Source organism: Salminus brasiliensis, chromosome 8, assembly GCF_030463535.1.
Source record: "Salminus brasiliensis chromosome 8, fSalBra1.hap2, whole genome shotgun sequence".
Taxonomy (NCBI): Eukaryota; Metazoa; Chordata; class Actinopteri; order Characiformes; family Bryconidae; genus Salminus; species Salminus brasiliensis.
In genome coordinates, this window is record NC_132885.1 from 41715212 (window position 1) to 41733994 (window position 18783).

The window sequence follows — 18783 nt, forward strand, 5'->3', positions numbered from 1 at the left end:
AACGAGTCTGAGTACAAATACTATAAAGTCCAAGACCAAGTCTGATTACAAATACTTTCAAGGTTATAATGAGTCTGAGTACAAATACTATAAAGTCCAAGACCAAGTCTGATTACAAATACTTTCAAGGTTATAACGAGTCTGAGTACAAATACTATAAAGTCCAAGACGAGTTTGATTACAAATACTATTGAGTCCAAAACGAGTCTGATTACAAGTCCTATTAAGTCCAAGACCGAGTCTGATTACAAATACTTTCAAGGTTATGACGAGTCTGAGTACAAGTACTAAAAAGTCCAAGACCAAGTCTGAGTACAAATATGACCAAGATGAGTCTGATTATAAATATTGTTCAGTCCAAAAAAATAGACATAGTCAGATAGTCAGAGGTAATAGAAAGAGCATGAGTCCAGAGATGAGTCTGAGATTGGACTGGAGGACTGCAGCACTAGTTGCTAGTTGGAGTCTAGCATGTCCCTCTTGCTCACTGATTCTCGAGGGTTTAGGAATTTTCAGCCTTGGCGTTCATACCGGTGTTCATTTATGATTTTCATTAGAAACAAGAACAGCAAGGATCTTGGGGGCGGGGTGTATTGGTTAGCGGAGGGAATTGTGGGATATGGAAGCAGGGTGGAAAGCAAACACCAGACTCTCTAACGTGTTGGTAAAGAGGCGTTTGTAGAGTTCCTGTTTACGTTGTTTTCATTTCCTCTCGTCTCTCCCAGTCAGACGGCGTCTGGCTCTTACACTTCAAAGCCGAACAGGCCGTTCCCTCACACCTGCTCCAAACCCAGCGAATAACGGGACCAACATCAAACACGTCTCCGGCTTCAGCGTGGTCAGAGGGGGCGAGTTCAGCCCGAGGCCTTTTAAACAGTTCCAATGGCTGTTTAATTAGATGAGGAAGGAGAGGGAGCAAGAGAGAGAGAGAGAGAGAGAGAGAGAGAGAGAGAGAGAGAGAGAGAGAGAGAGTGTGAGAGAGAGAGTGAGAGAGTGAGGAGTGTTTCTGCTGGATGTAATTTCCGGAGCTTGTTGGGTAAAGCCCTCTCTCACTCACTCGCTCGCTCGCTCACACTTGCATTGCTTGTTGTCATTTTGAATATTTGTGGATGCATTCAGCTTACATCAAGCTGCACCCATTGCTGACACAGATGTGCAAATGCACACACAGCTTGTCTAGTCCCTGTAGAGGTGAAGTACTGCCAATAGAATAGGACTCTCTGGAGCAGATCAACATCATGACCCTATTGGCTCCATGCTGCCCAATGTCATGTGTGGGCTAGAGGGGTATAAAGCCCCCCAGTATTGAGCTGTGGAGCAGTTCTCTCGAATGATGGTGGTGGAGCTCCATCCAGTACTTTTGGGGAGTTGCGGGTAATGAGGTGGGATGGTGATCATCATCCAATATCCAGACTTCACTAACGCTCTGAATGCAATCAAATCCTCACAGCAATGCTTCTCCAAAATCTAGTAGAAAGTCTTCTTCTCTGGACAGTAGAGACAGGTACTCCAACAAAAGCAGGATCAGCTCTTTTAATACCCTTAATTTCAGAAGAACCTATGAGCAGGTGTCCCAATACTTTTGTCCATGCACTATCGTTTTCACTTTTCTTCATAATGAGAATCTGGCAGTTGTTCTTTATATTGTTCCAGAATCTCATGATGAATGGACCAATAGAAATGCTCCAAAATGACTGGGAATAAAATCGTTTTACATTGACTTCTATGGAAAGTTAAGAAGGTTTTTTCCTCCTCCTGTAAAGTTTGGAGTGGATCCATTTTTTTGCATGACTGTAAAGATATATGTAAATATATAGTAACAGAGTTACTTACTCTCTCTCTCTCTCTCTCTCTCTCTCTCTCTCTCTCTCTGTCTCTAGGCGATTCACTCTGTGAGTTGGCATCATGAAGGTCGTCAGTTCATGTGCAGTCACTCTGATGGGAGTTTAAGTATGTGGAACCTGAGGAACACAGCCAAGCCCTTCCAGGTCACCTTCCCCCACGGTAAGACGGCACGGAAACCAAGCAGAACCAAGTACCACATCATGGGGCTTGTAGTGGAGCTGTTGTACACATCAGTACACACAGGAAAACGGGATGCACTATGGGATGTATGTGTATATGTATATATACAGTATATATTAATATATATATCACCACTGTCCAAATAGTTCTGATTGGTCCTGTTGTGTTAATGGCCCCGATTGGTCAGATTCATGTCCACTCACTCTCTCTCAGCTGTAGGGGCTGGATGTTGAAGAAGGCCTCTCACCTCAGTGTCATATTTTATAGCGATATTTCTCATCTTAATCAAATTTGATTGGCTAGAAAAATGAATTAGTCAGTGTGCTGGTAAGTTTACTCCACTGATGTCTCATTCATTTACAGAGTGGAGTCACACTAGGAGCACACACACACACACACTGAGAGTGGCTGTGTCCAGCTTCATACATGACTCATCATCCAATAATTTATAAATTTAGAGTGCCGGCACGGCCGCCTCATTAGTTTGTAATGGACACTGATCACAGCCTGTGCTGAAGGACACTGTGCTGAAGAGAGACTGTGTGTGTGTGTGTGTGTGTGTGTGTGTGTGTGTGTTTGTTTGTTTGTGTCGATATGTTACTATAACATGCAGGTACTATATATACATATACATATATACTGGATATATACCATTATTACATATAGCTACATCTATTTCTATCTATCTATCTATCTATCTATATATATATATATATATATATATTTATAAAATGTATATATATATATATATATATATATATATATATATATATATATATATAAATACCTTTACATTTCATATAGGTATTTATAAATATATGGTATATAATACATACTGGGTATATTGTCATTATGAATAGGTACTTAAAGATATACAATATATAATACATACTGGATATGTCATTACAATATATAGGTACTTATAGATATACAGTATATAATACATACTGGATATGTCATTACAATATATAGGTACTTATAGATATACAGTATATAATACATACTGGATATGTAATTATTTTATATAGGTACTTATAGATATACAGTATATAATACATACTGAATATAATAACATTACTAATAGATAACCTATAGATATACAGTATATGATACATACTGGAATTTTAATTATTATTATTACCTTTAGATACCTAAGGTCCCTTTTCCCTTGTTTCAGGTAAATCTCAAAGAGACGGTAGGAAAGAATCATGTAAACCCATTTTAAAGGTGGAGTACAAGACCTGCAGAAACAGGTGAGCGCACACACACACACACACACAGACACACACTTTCAAGCAGTAAATAACCAGATTACTGATCTTTAGAAAATGATGAATACTTCCGTTTTATTCTGCTTGTTTCTTTGTTCTTTGAAGTTTAAAGGACTTGGCAGAGGGTTCCACTATTGACACAAGACCCAGAACCGTTATTCTGTGCTGTGTGGAACCTTGTTTTCTTTGCGTGTCGCTCATGCTGTTATCTACAGGAAGCTCTGCCTGCTGTTTATCTCCTCAGAAGTGAGGAAATGTGGCGGCTCAGTTTTTTTGCTCCATCTCAGTAAACAAATCAGGAACAATGGTCTGATCACTCCGCCTCTGATTGCTTCTTCTGTGTTTCTGCTGTTTGCTTCGGCTGGCGAGCGAGCGAGCGCTCAAATATCCACGCGTCTCAGCTGTAATCGCTGTTCTGATTGAGCTGCGCTGCTTTCTCATCTCGCTGTGTTCATCCTCCCGCATTAAAAGCGGCGCTCTGACTGTTAAAGGAACCGTATCCGCCATTTTCCTCCGTTTTATGAACTCGTTCTTTACCCAACCTTTTCCAGCCTCTCTCTTTCTCACTTACAATTAAACAACCTGTTTTGACTTCTGTGCCTTTAAGACTGGTATATGTAAATAAGCTCTGTTCTGATTAGCTGCCCTGTATTGACTGTCATTCAGAAAGCAGTCTAGACTGAAACTCTCCTCATAGCCTCAGAGTGGATAAGCAGATATTTTAAAGATATATCTATAAAAATAGGGCGGAGCTACACACTGATACATTGAATATGTGGATATATGTAAATTGGGTTGTTTTACATCACAGAAATAGGGCGGAGCTGAACATTAATTAACTAAATATGCAGGTATATGTAAATATACATGTGTTTATTTCCTATAATATATATATATATATATATATATATATATATATATATATATATAATAGTTTAGTCTTTGAAGTTTTTACTTTTTGGTCTTTTGAAGATCTCTGATTACTCAATTAATCATCAAAGTAATCTAAAGATTACTCTCTGTACCCCTATCTCTCTCTCTCTCCCTCTCTCTCACATCAGTGAGCCCTTTGTGATCTTCTCTGGCGGCCTGTCGTACGACAAAGCTGGACGCAGACCCACTCTGACCATCATGCACGGAAAGGCCATCACGGTGCTGGAGATGGACCACCCTATTGTGGAGTTTACTGTGCTCTGTGAAACACCTTATCTCAACGGTAACACACACACACACACACACACACTAAAAATGAGGACAGTCTGGGCGACAGGGTGATGTCATTGGTTATCAGTGATGATTGACAGGTGACTACATGGTGGCGCTTTAGAGTGGATGATTACATGTTAGGAACCAGAACTAAAGGAGAGCTACAGAGGACTAAGTGTTTAAGGGTTGCTCCTTTCTGCAGGCCCCCTAGTGGTCATTTTACTAGCATAGTTTTTTTTTTACTGGTTAAATCTGCCACCAGGGGGCTAACACTCAGCAGTGTGTAGAATCAGAGGTTTCTGTGAGCTACCATGTTTCGGTCAGTATGCAGTTGCTACACAAGGCTTTCGCTCTTGTTGGATGCGCTGTGTTTTTTGTCCTGAGGAAGTGGCAGCTTGTTAAGCTCCTCACAAAGCCCTGTTTTTGTGCTGTAACAGAAGTGCAGGAGCCGTATGCGGTGGTGGTGCTGCTGGAGAAGGACTTCATTGTGGTGGACCTTACACAGAGCAAGTGAGTGTACACACACACACACATAGACACACACACATTGCCAACACTTCACATAACAGTTTCTATGATCTTAAGAAACGCCTCTCACCACCAAAGACACTTTATACTGTATATAATACAGTATTATTATTATACACTACAACGGCTCTAAAACATCCCACATAGTTAGAGGTTTCCGAGATGCCACCACCCTTGCCCACTGTCTTAGTCATGCCAGAACATTATGACCACCTGCTCGACCCAGGACATCACAGATGCCACGTGACAGGGTTTGCTGCTCGTATGATTAAGCGAGCACACTAGTCAGTTGTAGCAGAGCGCAGAACCATCGTCATGGGCAAAGGACGCGATTTGACTGGTGTCCAGTAGGGCATGATAATAGGGACCTGGGCGATGGGGGGGGGGGTTGCATCTCAGAAACCATGCCACGACGTCTCGCTAGTGTCACCTGAGCCATGGGTAGTTATTCCCGTATATATATATATATGATAGATATGGGATACACACTAAATGGACAAAAGTATTGGGACTCCCCGACTTTGCACATCTGTGTCAGCAATGTGTGCAACTTAAAGCCGTTGAGGGGTGTCCACTCATGCAGCAGTGTCGGTCAAGTGTGTTATTATTGAGAGGCAGGGACAAGGTCGAGCGAGAGAGGCGGGTGTTTTTTAAGTGGCTCTGGAGACGCCTGCCAGTTTCACGTCAGATGTTTACTGAGCAGCAAGGCCAGCCTGAGGACAACATTAATCAGACATAGAGCTTACATCTGAACCCCTTCCAAAGCTTCAGAGTCCACCTGATTTGATTGACCCTTTTAAATGGAGAGTCTCGGAGGTAAGCTTTCCCTTTCCCTCGTCCTCCTCCTCCTCCTCAGCCTCCTCCGCCTCCTCCATCCCAAACGCTCAGGGGCAGGAGCAGGAGGTGTGGACCAGCTTCAGCTGGGTGAGAGAGTCCTCCTTTAACTGTCCCCACTGTTCTGCTGGGAAGGCTTTACACTAGATGTTGGAACATTTGCTGTGAGGATTTGATTGTATTTATCAAGACTTTGCCAAGACTTTTGCATATGACTGTATATGGGTCTAAATTGCATAGCGAGTCTCGGGACACTATTTTAGCGATCTTAGGCAAGCCGGCAACCGCACACCTCGCAGGGCTTGATTTAGGGCGTGTCGGTGTGTCTTTGCTATGGTAACGGCGGGAAAAGTTTGCCTTGCTTGGCTCGAACCGCACAAATCATGGGTGTTTTTTTTTTGGGCGTAGCATGCAACAATAAACTAATCAGCGTGTCTCTCGCCAGCGTTCCCTTTAAGAGCCAGGTGCGGTCAGTCTGACCTTGGCGGGTTGCTATTTCAGTGGTGTAGAGCGTGGGGGGTGTACGAGCATCGGGCTGCACGCGCCTGTGTTGACAATTTACTGCCAAGATGGCAATGAACGTCTGACTGCCTAGGCTGTTTTCAGTCAGTGGAGCTCCTGGTGTGTTTTCCGTTGCTGAGATACGTAGCAATATGCCAGAAATTGACCTGAACACCCGTAATTTCGAGAACACTGCGCCCATCAGCATAGATATATTCACAAGCAGCGCTGTTGTTTAAACAACGCAGGTGGAAGGAGTGAAAATAGACTGTTGGCAGGGTGTAAGATAGCAACGAGCATTGCGACGCATCTTGCGCAGGGTGTAAGATAGGCCCCTAGTATTTAGGGAGAGTTTGGGAAATGGTCCTAGCAAACACATTAAAACCAGAACAAAAAAGTAGTTCCGGCAACTTCAGTGATCAGGTGAACGATACCTCTGTGGTGCTGTGGGGAAAACGATGTGCGATAAGCTAAGAATGTGTTAAAGGGTTAAGAGGTTTATTTCTCTGACATTTTGTCCAGTTTCCCCATCTTTGAGAACGCTTACCCAATGGACATCCACGAATCCCCGGTCACCTGCACGGCATACTTCGCCGACTGCCCTCCGGACATCATCCCTGTGCTGTACTCCATCGGGGCGAAGCACAAAAAGACTGGCTACAGCCACAAGGTAGGCCGAGCTTAGCTGTGTTAATAGAAGGCTATCGGTTGTGCTGCAGTGATTTTAACCCAGTTAAACTGCCAGAGCAGCCACCTGGAACACCTTAGCAACCACCAAAAGTACCGTATGAAGCACCCAAGCAACCACCAAGAAACATACTACCAAAACTGTAGCACCCACTTAGCAACACTTTAGCAACCACATAAAATACCATGGCAACCACCAGAAGTATCATATCAACCACCCTAGCAAACACAGAGAAACACCCTATCAACACCATAGAACCCTCATAGCAACAACTGAGCATCTACCTGATAATACCATAGCATGTGCCATAGCAACCCCTTGGAACAACTTAGAACCCACCTGAAGTATCATATCATCCATCCTAGCAAACACCAAGAAACACCCTACCAACACCATGAACCTTAGCAACCACTTGAAATACCACAGCATCTGCTATAGCGACCACTTGAGAAACCACCTGAAGCATGATTTCGAGCACCCAAGCAACCACCAACAAACACCTTATTAACAACATAGCACCTACTTAGCAACATCCTAGCAACCACCTGAAATACCATAGCAACCACCATAGCAACCACATGGTACACCTTAGAAACCACCTGAAGCATGATTTTGAGCACCCAAGCAACCACCAAGAAACACCTTACCAACACCACAGCAGCCACTTAGCAATACTTTGGCAACCACCTGTAATACCATAGCAACCGCCAAGTGTTTTGGATGATGTGGTTTGTTGTTTGTTTCTCAGGAGTGGCCTTTGAGTGGAGGCACGTGGACAATCGGCTCTCAGACGTATCCCGAGATAATCATAACGGGGTAAGTGTGGGTGTGGACAAAAGTATTGGGACACCTGCTCATTCATTGTTTATTTATTTCTGAAATCAAGGGTATTAAATAGAGTTGATCCTGCTTTTGTTGGGGTTGCTGCCTCTTCAGTCCAGGAAACCAGGCTTTCTACTAGATTTTGAGTAGAGCATTGCTGTGATTTTGATTTGATTTGATTGCATTCAGCAACAAGAGCCTTAGCTAGGTCAGGATGTTGGACGGCTGATCATCACCCCCAACCATCATTCCAGAGAACACAGTTCCTCCACAGATCAATGCTGGGGGGCTTTAGACCCCTCTACTAGCCCACGCCTGGCATTAGAGAGCATGGTTTCAACAGGTTCATGATGTTGATCTGCTCCAGAGAAGCTGAATGCATTCATTAGAAGGGATGTCCACAAACATTTGGACATGTAGTGTAAGTCCACACTTGAGAAAGATTAGGTCATTTCAAACTGTCTACAGGCTGCGGGGGGTTTTTGGTGTGTTTTCATATGGAGTCAATGAAGACTCCTGGTCTGAGTTATTGGTAAATGGATCACTTTTCATAACTTTTTGATTCAATGGTAATATTGATTAAGCAAGCTGTGCTCTCTCTCTCTCTCTCTCTCCCTCTCTTCTGACTGACTCTCCCTCGCTCTCTGTCCCTCCTCTTTGTTGCCCTTGCGCAGACATGCAGACGGATCGATAAAGTTTTGGGACGCCTCGGCCAGTAAGTGCTTTACCCTTTAAACGACCCAATACAGCCTCTGACTTGCGCCTCATATCAAACCTCTCAGCGCTCTTCTCCTTTCAAAAAGCTCACAAGTCAGTATAAGATCTAAGTCCTGTCCTTTCTCCAGCACTTCTTCACGATCCATACCACCACCACCGCAGGAGCTCAAAATTCAACAAAGTTTTTTTTTAAGTGACTATGAGTTTTTTACTGCCTATTTAGGCCTACTTACGCCCCCCAAACTCAACTAGGGCATTAATAAGAAGCTGTGTGTTGTAGCGGTTAAGATGATCCACCTCCCACCATCACTCGGTGCAGAGCCAGCAAGTGTGGGAGTCTGTTACACGGTAAAAAGTGTAAAGTCAGTCCAGCCTGTCCAGTTCTCCAAACTCATAATTTTTTACTTCTGCAGCTCTTCAGAAGTTTGGTCAACAATCCAACAAGGAGTTGAGCCTCAAAATCATCTACTGTTTATTCCCATCTGTAGGTTAGAGCGCCCCCTATCACATATTGACGTATCCAGACTGGGCATCTGCTTATGATAATGGTTAGACCGTAGGGCCGGTCCAGCTCTAAGCGAATTCACCTTCCCTTCTTTCTTAGACACAGAAATGCACACGGCTTCACAGCTCTAGAGTGGAGCGACTGTCTAACTGCCTGCTTGTAAAGAGACTCAGGAGGTTGTAAGGTCAGATCCCATCAACACCTCAGCTTTATCCTCCATGGTCAGGAGTCTGAGAATAGGATAGGAAGGCCTTCCCTATTCCATGTGATAGGAGGCGCTCTAACCTGTAGATGGAAATAACCAGTAAACAGACTGAGGGGGCGGAGCCACAGACTAAACCTCTTTAAACAGTGCTGAATCAGTTTCAGCTGCAGATCATTTACTGACGATTTGGAGGCTCGACTCGGGATGGACTGTTGACCAAAAGGGGTCATGGAAGGGTCTGCCTACAGTGGAGCAGATGCAGTAAATTTTGTGTTTACAGATGTTTACAAAGCAGTAATAAGCCCCTCCCCTCTGTCAGTCACGCTGCAGATGCTCTACAAGCTGAAGACATCGAAGGTGTTCGAGAAGCCGAAGGGCGCAGAGGTGGGCCGCAGTGCAGAGCTGGTGGAGGAAGATCCCTATGCCATCCAGATGGTCAGCTGGTGCCCTCAGAGCCGCATCTTCTGCGTGGTGGGAATCAGCGCCCATGTCATCCTCTACCGTTTCAGCAAGCATGACGCCAACACCACCATCACGGTCAGAATGTGTGTGTGTTTACGTGAGTGTGTGTGAGTTAGGAGACAGATTTAGGGATGATGCCTATCCCTAAAGTGCTGGAGGCTACGTTATTCTGAAATGTATGTGTGTGTGTGTGCGCACACGTTGTGATCCTGCAGTCTCTGGAGGTGCGTCTGCAGTGTGAGATGGAGGACGTCATCTCTCCGTCAGACACGGAGAACACAGTGTGTTTGACAGACCCGGGCGGGCACTCGCCCCAGCCGCAGCCCCCCAGCCCCCGGAGCAACACGCCGGACAGCGTGAGGGACAGCATCCCCTGCCTCAGGTCAGTTACTGCTACTGCACCTGGACACAACGACGCACTCATTCACTCACTCACCATTCACAGATCTACACTGGCGTCGAGTTGAGGTGCAAGTCCCTGGCCGCTCTGGCCATTCAATTATGATTTGTTAGGAAACGATTCAGTGAATCATAAAAACATCCGCATGATTCAATTTGAATTGAATTAAATTTTAATGAATTTAACTTGACTCGACTTGAATTGACCTGATTTGATTCAGCTTTAGTTAAACAGACTTGAGGTAAATTGACTTGAATAGAATTGACTTGATGTGACTTGAATTGAATTGAATTGAATTGACATAAATTTACTTGATTTGCCTTGACTTGACTTGATGTGACTTGACTAAAATTTACCTAAATTGAATTGTCCTGACATAAATTGACTTAAATTGACTTAAGTTAAATTGACTTGACTTGACTTAATGTACTTGATTTTAATTGAAAAGACTGACATAACTTGATGTGACTTGACTTAAATTAACTTAAATTGACTTGACTTAAGTTGGCTTAAATTGATTTTAATAGAAAACACTTGACATGACCTGATGTGACGTGACTTAAGTTTGCATGACTTGAATTAAATCGGCTTGATGTGAATCGACTTGTCGTGACTGTGATTCTTTAGGAAATGAATCAGTGAATCACTCAGTTCAGTGCAGTTTGATTGAATTAGATTTGATTCTTTAATGAATATTTCGGTTCTCAGGGTAAAAGACCGTGTGGTACGGGCGCCTCCTGGTTACCAGGCGGAGCTTGTGGTCCAGTTGCTATGGGTCGACGGAGAGCCGCCTCAGCAAATCACCAGCCTGGATTTAAACTCCGCCTACGGACTGTGAGTAGCCCCTGATTACACAGATTTTGCATGAGTCTCTTGTTGCGTTTGCGTTGGGAAAAGGGGGTTCTGTAAGGGTTCCTTAGTAAAGGCCATGGTTCTTCGGTAAGGTAACGGTGTGTGTGTGTGTGTGTGTGTAGGTTGGCTCTAGGTAACTGTAATGGTCTGGCCGTGGTGGATTACCTCCAGAAGACGGTGATCTTGTGTATGAGCACCGTGGAGCTCTACGGCTCAGCCGACCCCTTCCAGCGGCTCACGCGTTCCCCACGCAAGAACCGCCAGTCCACATCAGGTATACACACACACACACACACACACACACACACACACACACACACTGTACACACACCATCAGGAGCAGACATATGTAGTAACTCTCTCACACTGTCACTCCAGCTCTGTTCTCTCTGTCTCCTGTCAATCTTCTGTCCCTCTCTCTCTCTCTCTCTCTCTATCCTTCTGTCGCACGCCCACAACTGTTACATACACAACACACACACTCTCTCTCTTTCTGACTGCATGAGACAGGCTGCATTTACGGTTCTGCATTCTCTGCATGTTGTCCGTTTTGACATCTCTGTCGGCCTTTGCTTCAGCACGACTCCTGACAGACCCTACAGCTTCTACTGTCTCTCTCTCACACACACACACACACACACTCACACACATACACACACACACACATACACACACACACATCTACTAATCACCCAGTCCCCCCTCTCCCTACCCACCCCATCACACACACACACTTATAAAAACAGATTATTAAAAAATATTTAGTTTTGTGCACACACACACACACACACAGTCCTAAAAAAGGCTTCTTCATGGGTTCTTTATGTAGAACCATGAGAACCCAAAGAACTATTTGGATGCTTTTTTATTAGTTCTTTATATGCAACCAAACCCTGTAGAAGATGGTTCTATACAGAACCTTTAATAAAAAAAATTTAAAGTTAAAGAACCATTTTTTGGTTCTATGTAGAACCCTTTTTGGCATTTTTTCCAGTACAGACATCATCAACATATACATGTGTAAACATACAGACCTGGCTAAATTATCATAATTTTCCAATTTTTTGCAATCATTTTTGTATTAATATATATTTTTTACTTACAAATATATTTTTACTAATATTGTTGAAATGTTTATTGTATTTTTATAATTCAGATATACATATAAACCTGAGCAGCAGCCAAATATTTAATGATCATTTTTTAAAGATTGTATGTAATCAAGCATTTCATGTTTTTGTGTTATATATTTTAATGTTTCATTTATGTTATATTAACATTCATCAATTTCATTTTACTAATCTTTCTACATTTACATGTATACATTTATATATACATAATTTTTAGTGTCATACTCGCAGTACAGCTGATCAATAATCTGATCTTTTCAACACTGTGGACATTTCATCATTTTGACATTTTGTCATATCAGTGTTGTTTTTCCTAATTGTATGTATTTTAAATGTAGTATTTTTAATTTTAAAAAATGAAATATTTATTTTAAAATATATTTATTATTTAAAATGTTTAAATAATAAAATAAATATTTTTAACTGTTATTGACATTTTGCATCTTTCATATGTTTGCCATTTTTGTAACTGTACATATAGTGGACCTCGTATCATATATATATATGGATGTTTCATTTATCATATCAGCATCATTTTGCAGAACTGTACACAGATCTGATTGATAGTTAGTGTTTTTACCAATATTGATCTTTCACAGATCACTTCAGGGTCATTTAGTGGTGCTGTATATGATATTATATAGAATAGCATATAATAGCATTTCTATTTTCTATTTCTATTTCTTTTTTTTTCATTCTTTTTTATTATTTATGATATAGCTAGTACACCTGGGTAATGGTTGAATTTTTGTACTGATATAGACATTACATTTTTGTATTTATTATTTATAACTTTGATCTATTTATTATTTATAGCTATAGTGAGCATTTACACATGAATCTTCTGTACCCAGCATAGCACTGTATATTAACTTATTCAGCTCTTTTTTTTTACTGAATTCTGAACATATTTTGTCAGCAGTAATTAATTTTCTCTCAGAAATGGCCCTGTTTACTTAATTTAGCTGCATATGATTATGATCAGGTTACAGTGTTTGGCAGATGCTCTGATCCTGTTTAATCTTGCCGGGATTAGCTGAGAGCGTCACAAACAGTACAGTTTACTCCAACTTCTGCATGTGCCGCCCCCCTATAGCTGTCTCCACATGTCCATATGTCCACATCACTGTGAGTCCAGACCTGGCTCAGGTCTGTCGTGGACTGACCGGAATGTGATTTTTCCCTCATTTTTTAACACTAATTTGAATTGTGTTTGTTTCACTTTGACTCCGTTCACACCTGCTCATTTAATCTGACTCGTAATCTGGATTGTTTCCTGATAGGTGTGAACGAACCCAAAATTCATTTGAGACGGATGTAGATCTCTACAGGTTCTACAATTAGACCCTAGACCCGGTTGATTTGTCCGTTCCACCTTAAGCGAAGCCACTGGTTTAATTTAGAATGGAGGTACTGCACCATTTAAGGTGGAACAGAAAAATCCAGATTGCAATCCGGATATGAGTCACATTAACTCGCCAGGTGTGAACAGGGTGTTTCGTTCCTGTTTGGTTGTATTTTGTTCATTTTGCTGCTTATTTTGTATGGAGTGAGGAAGTTGAGCTCCTCTCTCTAGCAGTAGAGCGGTAGAGTGGCGCGAGAGGCCATGGGTTGGCCGATGCCAGGGTCAGGTTTTGATCCATTTTCTTTACGCTTGATTATCAGAGATGTTCACCGGCTTCTCATTCCTTCCTTCCTTCCTTACCCAGGCCTTAGCCTTTTCCTCCCTCCCTTCCTCCCTCCCTCCCTCACTCCCTCCCTCACTGCTTCACTCCTTCACTCCCTTCCTCACTTCCTCCCTCCTTCACTCCCTCCCTTCCTCACTCACTCTCTCATTCCCTCCCTCACTCCTTCATTTCCTCCCTTCCTTCCTCCCTCACTCCTTCACTCTCTTCCTCCCTCCCTCCCTCCCTCCCTCTCTCACTCCCTCTCTCACACCCTCCCTCCTTCTCGCACTCCCTTCCTCACTACCTCACTCCCTCCCTTCCTCCCTCACTTCCTCACTCCTGCACGCACTCACTCCCTCCCTCCATCACTCACTCCCTCCCTCCCTCACTCCCTCCCTCACTCACTGAACACTGAACTTGGTCTTGCATTGCGGTCACACTCCTTTTTTTCACTCTGAGCCTCTTTTGTTCTTCTCTCTCTCTCCCTCTCTCTCTCATTCTCTCTCTCTCTCTCTCTCTCTCTGGTGGGTGGTGGCGGTGCTTGGGCATGGGTGCGCTGTTGCAAGACTTTTGCATGCGTGGCCTGTCTAACTTTTATTCAGATTCAAAGAAAAGGATCCGTACCTCCTACCAGAGTAAGTCCCGTCTCCTGGGAGAAGGCAACGGTGGGTGGGCAGGTGGGCAGGTGGGCAGGTGGGCAGGCGGGCGGGCGGGGCACAGTGGTCCGGGTGGGGCGTAACTTGAAATGCTTGGATGTTCATTGGTTGGTGGATGTGCTGATAGCACGAGTCATTGGGTAACAGTAGATACATTAAACCTTCCAGACCAGTGGTCCAGAGCGAATGGTTCCTCAGAGCGATGTGACAGAAGAACCTCTTTTGGAGGCCCATAGAAGTTTTCAGTGGAGGGTTCTTTGAAGGAATGTCCCAGAACTGTGTTGACTTGAGGCTCACTTAGACCAGAAGACAGGCTGATGAGCTTTGAGTCAACATGGACAAGAACCATCTACAACAGGCCTCCATCACAGTGCAGAACCATTTAGACTGTGGATCCTTCTATATAGTCTTTGAGGTGGCAAAATGGTTCTCTGATTCATGACCTAGAACCTAGAGTTCCAACTCTGGATTGCGAATCTGGTTTCCAGTCCTGGATTTTGATTTAATTGATTGGTCACATAGTTTCACACCTACCACGGCTGTGACCAGTTGGCCAACAGAACATCCAGGCCTAGAGACTGGATTTGGAGACCAAAGTGGAGGAACCTCTTCAAGCCAGTTCAAGCCAGTGTGAGCATGTGTGGACCCTTGGCATCGCGTGGAGCTTTGTCCATTAAAAGGTTCTTTAGGAAACTGATTTCACTTCTATGGAGTCACTCAAAGGAACCCTTTTGACACCCTTATGTTTAAGAGCGAGGTTCTTAGAGCTTACAGACGAGGAGCACCGAACATCCAGCCATTTCATGCTCTTATCTCTTTGCCGAGGGTTTGTCTTGGTCTGCGCTTTGGTAGAGTAACCAATCAGGGTTCAGCCAATCCAAGTGTCCCAGCAGTCGAGTAGCATAAAGATAAGGCTTAGAACTTTCTGGAAGCACCAAAGTACTGAAGTGCTGAAGGTCAAAGTGTCCCAAAACTCTCCAGACTGAGATCCTGAGGATAATAGATCTTTTTTTTTACTCTAAAAGATCCTTCATTTCATAAAAGCTCGAGATTTCGTCTTGCAAGACAATGAATTCCATTGTGGTGGGCGTGGCCAATGAGCAAACCCTGGAATTTGGCTTCAGAACCGCCAAAGAAATTTTGGATCCTAGACCAATATCTGTGGATGGGACTCGCTCCAGTGCAGCGTCCCCCTCTTCTCCTTGACCCTGATTGCGGTGGCTGCTGGTTCTCTGGTTCGCCTCTGTATTTGTGACTAGTTGAGGCTTGCACTGCACACTTTCGCATGGATTATGATTTTATTATAATATATTTCTATTATAATGTCAGAGTTTATAATATAATTCCAGCTTCCTTCAATCTTTCACTGTCTCTCTACCATCTCCTCTCTCTCGCTCTCGCCCATATTCATAGTAAGGCGCATTAGAAGAGATTGATGTCGCTGCAGTGCAGGCCTCATCATATTTGTGCAGATGGGGCCTAGAATATGATCAATATGAGTGTTTACTCACACACACACACACTCATACACACAGATACTCACACCCATGCTGGGTCTTCTGTGACGTGGATGTGCGGAGCTGCTTCTGGAGCGCTGGTTCGGCAGGTTAGGCTACAGGATTTGACCCCTGTCGGATCATAACCTCATTATTATTCCCCTCTCTTTAACACTGTCCAATAAGACCAACTGCCTAGCACATCATTAGAATACCCCAGGACAAATGGACCAATAGAAACGGCTTAAAATGACTTGCAGATGAGCTGGGATGCTGCATCATCAGTGATGCTACTGGGGTCAACGGCGGAAGATTGATCACCTCCCCAACTCATCCCAGAAGTATTGGATGGAGCACCATCCATCATTCCAGTTCTTCACAGCTCATTGCTGGGGGGCTGTAAACCCCTCTAGCTCACGCCTGGCATTATTAGGCAGCATGGTGCTGTTGATGTTGATCTGCTCCAGAGAGTCCTAATCTTTTGGCGGTATTGATAAAAGGGTTCAAAGACGAGCCCATGTTGGCTCCAGAAGGCTCCTCAGCACATCCTGATGCTCTTGACGGTTTAACAGAGCGAGTCCTTATGTCTGTCTGCTTCCTCTTCCTGCCTCAGGCCTTACGGAGCTTTCAGACAACCAGGTGTCTCTGGACCTGGAGAGGAGCAAGTCGCCCACCTCAGGTAAGCTCCTCCCAATTCATTAACATTCTAAAGCCCCACCCACCTCATTAACAGACCACCCACCCCCACTTTACTAATGTCATACCAGAGCCACACCCACTTCATTTGCATACTAACCAATTAAACATGCTCATAGCATCCCAATAACATTTCAACAACTTCATTAGCTTACCAGCCACACCCCTTTCATTTGCATGCCAAAGCAACATCCACTTTATTCTAACCACACTTTCACACCAACCACACCCACGGCATTAACATTCCAAAGCCACACCCACTTCTTCCACACACCAGCTAAATATGTCATTAGCATATTACTAACACGAATCTCATTAGCATAAATGCTAACAAGGCCACAGCCACATAATCTGCACACTCACAACACCCACTTCATTAACACTTACACTATGTGGACAAAAGTATTGGGACACCTGCTATCCTGCTTTTTCTTGGAGTAACTGTCTCTGCTGTCCAGGGAAGAAGACTTTCTACTAGATTACTGTGAGGATTTGATTGCATTCAGCAACAAGAGCATTAGTGAGGTCCGGATGGAGCACTACCACCATCATTCCAGAAAAAAACAGTTCTTCCACTGCTCCACAGCTCAATGCTGGGGGGCTTAATACCACAATAGATTGATCTGCTCCAGAAAGTCCTATTCTATTGGCAGTACTTGTCTACAGGGACTAGACAAGCTGTATCTGTGTGCATTAGCACAACTGTGTCAGCAATGGGTGCGACTGAAAGTGTTGAGCTGAATGCATTTGTTCAAAGGGGTGTCCACAAACTTTTGTCCAAATAGTGTACCAAACATACCCATGTCATTTACATACTAACCACACCCACCTTCTCTTTCATACAGCTCCAATAGATCTTCATTTTCCATCGCTCACTATTTTCTCTCGTTCTATCTCTCTCCCTCTCTCTCTCTTTATCTCGTTCTATCTCTCTCCCTCTCTCTCTCTCTCTCTCTTTATCTCGTTCTATCTCTCTTTCTCTTTATCTCGTTCTCTCTCGCTCTCTTTTCATCTCGCTTGTCTTCTGTATTTTAATATCTCAACAGGATATGATGGTGTTTTCTGCTTTTTGATATTTTTTAATGAATTAATTCCCCAAGCCTACATTCTCACGTGGGCCTCACATGGGTGGAACATGGGCTAGGTGGGTTCCAAGTGGGCTCTGAGTGGGTTTGTACATGTGTTGTTACTGGGACTCTATTGAGCTTCCCACACGGGCCCATTACTACAACCCAACCTTAATCTCACATGGGTTCCATCTACCCAGATAACATGCCCATGAGGGGTCTGTATGCCCACCAGAGTCAGTGATGGGATCAGGAGGGGTTAAGCATGGGCCCCGTCGGGTTGTACACTGCAAATGGGGCCTAGATGGGACCCATGTGAGATTAGGGTGGGCTTTGATGACAGGGCCTATTTGGGAAACCCAACTGGGTCCCAGTAACAACACATGTACAAACCCACTCAGAGCCCACACCCACCTGGAACCCACCAGGAACCCATCAAGCCCATGAGTCACGTTCCATATGAGCATGTTGGCAAACCCCTCCTGGTCCCATCACTGACCCTGGTGGGAATCCACATGTGGGGTCAACATGGATCCATGGACAGAACTTTTCAGGCGTGGAGCTATTTATACACCACATTATTCGCTGTTTATTTCACAGGAGAGGAAGTTGAACATGGCAGGCTGCAGAAAGCTGCCGTTTCGCATGAATATTTCATGCCGCCGTGATATTGTTTCATATTTTTGTTTTATTCCAGGCCCGGCTTTTTAGATGTGTACATTGGGAAGTAGCCCCGGGCCAGAGGAGATGAATTATAAATGAAAGAGCGAAGTGGTCGGGCAGCTGTTTCCGCTGCAGTCTGCTGGGTGCTTGTGCCGTGTTTACAGACTGCCGTCTCGGAGCTGTCCTAAAACATCTCCTAGCTATTCTAAAGAGTTCAGGCTGCGACTGTACTGTGCCCTTAATTCCTTAGTAAAGATTTAGATTTTAGTCGGGTGTAGTTTTTGTGGGATCCTACATCATTAGCTCAAGTTGGGTGTAGTTTTTGCAGCCTGTTCTGCACCATTGGCACTAGATGGATGTAGTTTTTGTGGTGTCTTACACTGTTACCACTA

The 18783-nt window shown here is 43.8% G+C and overlaps 1 protein-coding gene across 8 annotated transcripts in view; it reads left to right on the plus strand.

Moving 5' to 3' along the window:
* The window catches only part of stxbp5l (syntaxin binding protein 5L), a 141824-nt gene that overhangs the window by 87757 nt on the left and 35284 nt on the right, over positions 1 to 18783 (plus strand). For 5 of the 8 annotated variants that reach the window (XM_072686629.1, XM_072686632.1, XM_072686630.1 and 2 more), the window contains exons 8-20: positions 1881 to 2004; positions 3203 to 3278; positions 4358 to 4512; positions 4940 to 5012; positions 6888 to 7035; positions 7802 to 7869; positions 8550 to 8590; positions 9622 to 9839; positions 9980 to 10146; positions 10873 to 10998; positions 11139 to 11290; positions 14380 to 14448; positions 16579 to 16644. In XM_072686629.1, the coding sequence (XP_072542730.1) occupies positions 1881 to 2004; positions 3203 to 3278; positions 4358 to 4512; positions 4940 to 5012; positions 6888 to 7035; positions 7802 to 7869; positions 8550 to 8590; positions 9622 to 9839; positions 9980 to 10146; positions 10873 to 10998; positions 11139 to 11290; positions 14380 to 14448; positions 16579 to 16644 (1483 nt within the window). The remainder of the gene's footprint in view (positions 1 to 1880; positions 2005 to 3202; positions 3279 to 4357; positions 4513 to 4939; positions 5013 to 6887; positions 7036 to 7801; positions 7870 to 8549; positions 8591 to 9621; positions 9840 to 9979; positions 10147 to 10872; positions 10999 to 11138; positions 11291 to 14379; positions 14449 to 16578; positions 16645 to 18783) is intronic. The other 3 variants (XM_072686631.1, XM_072686635.1, XM_072686637.1) reach the window with 1 other exon arrangement.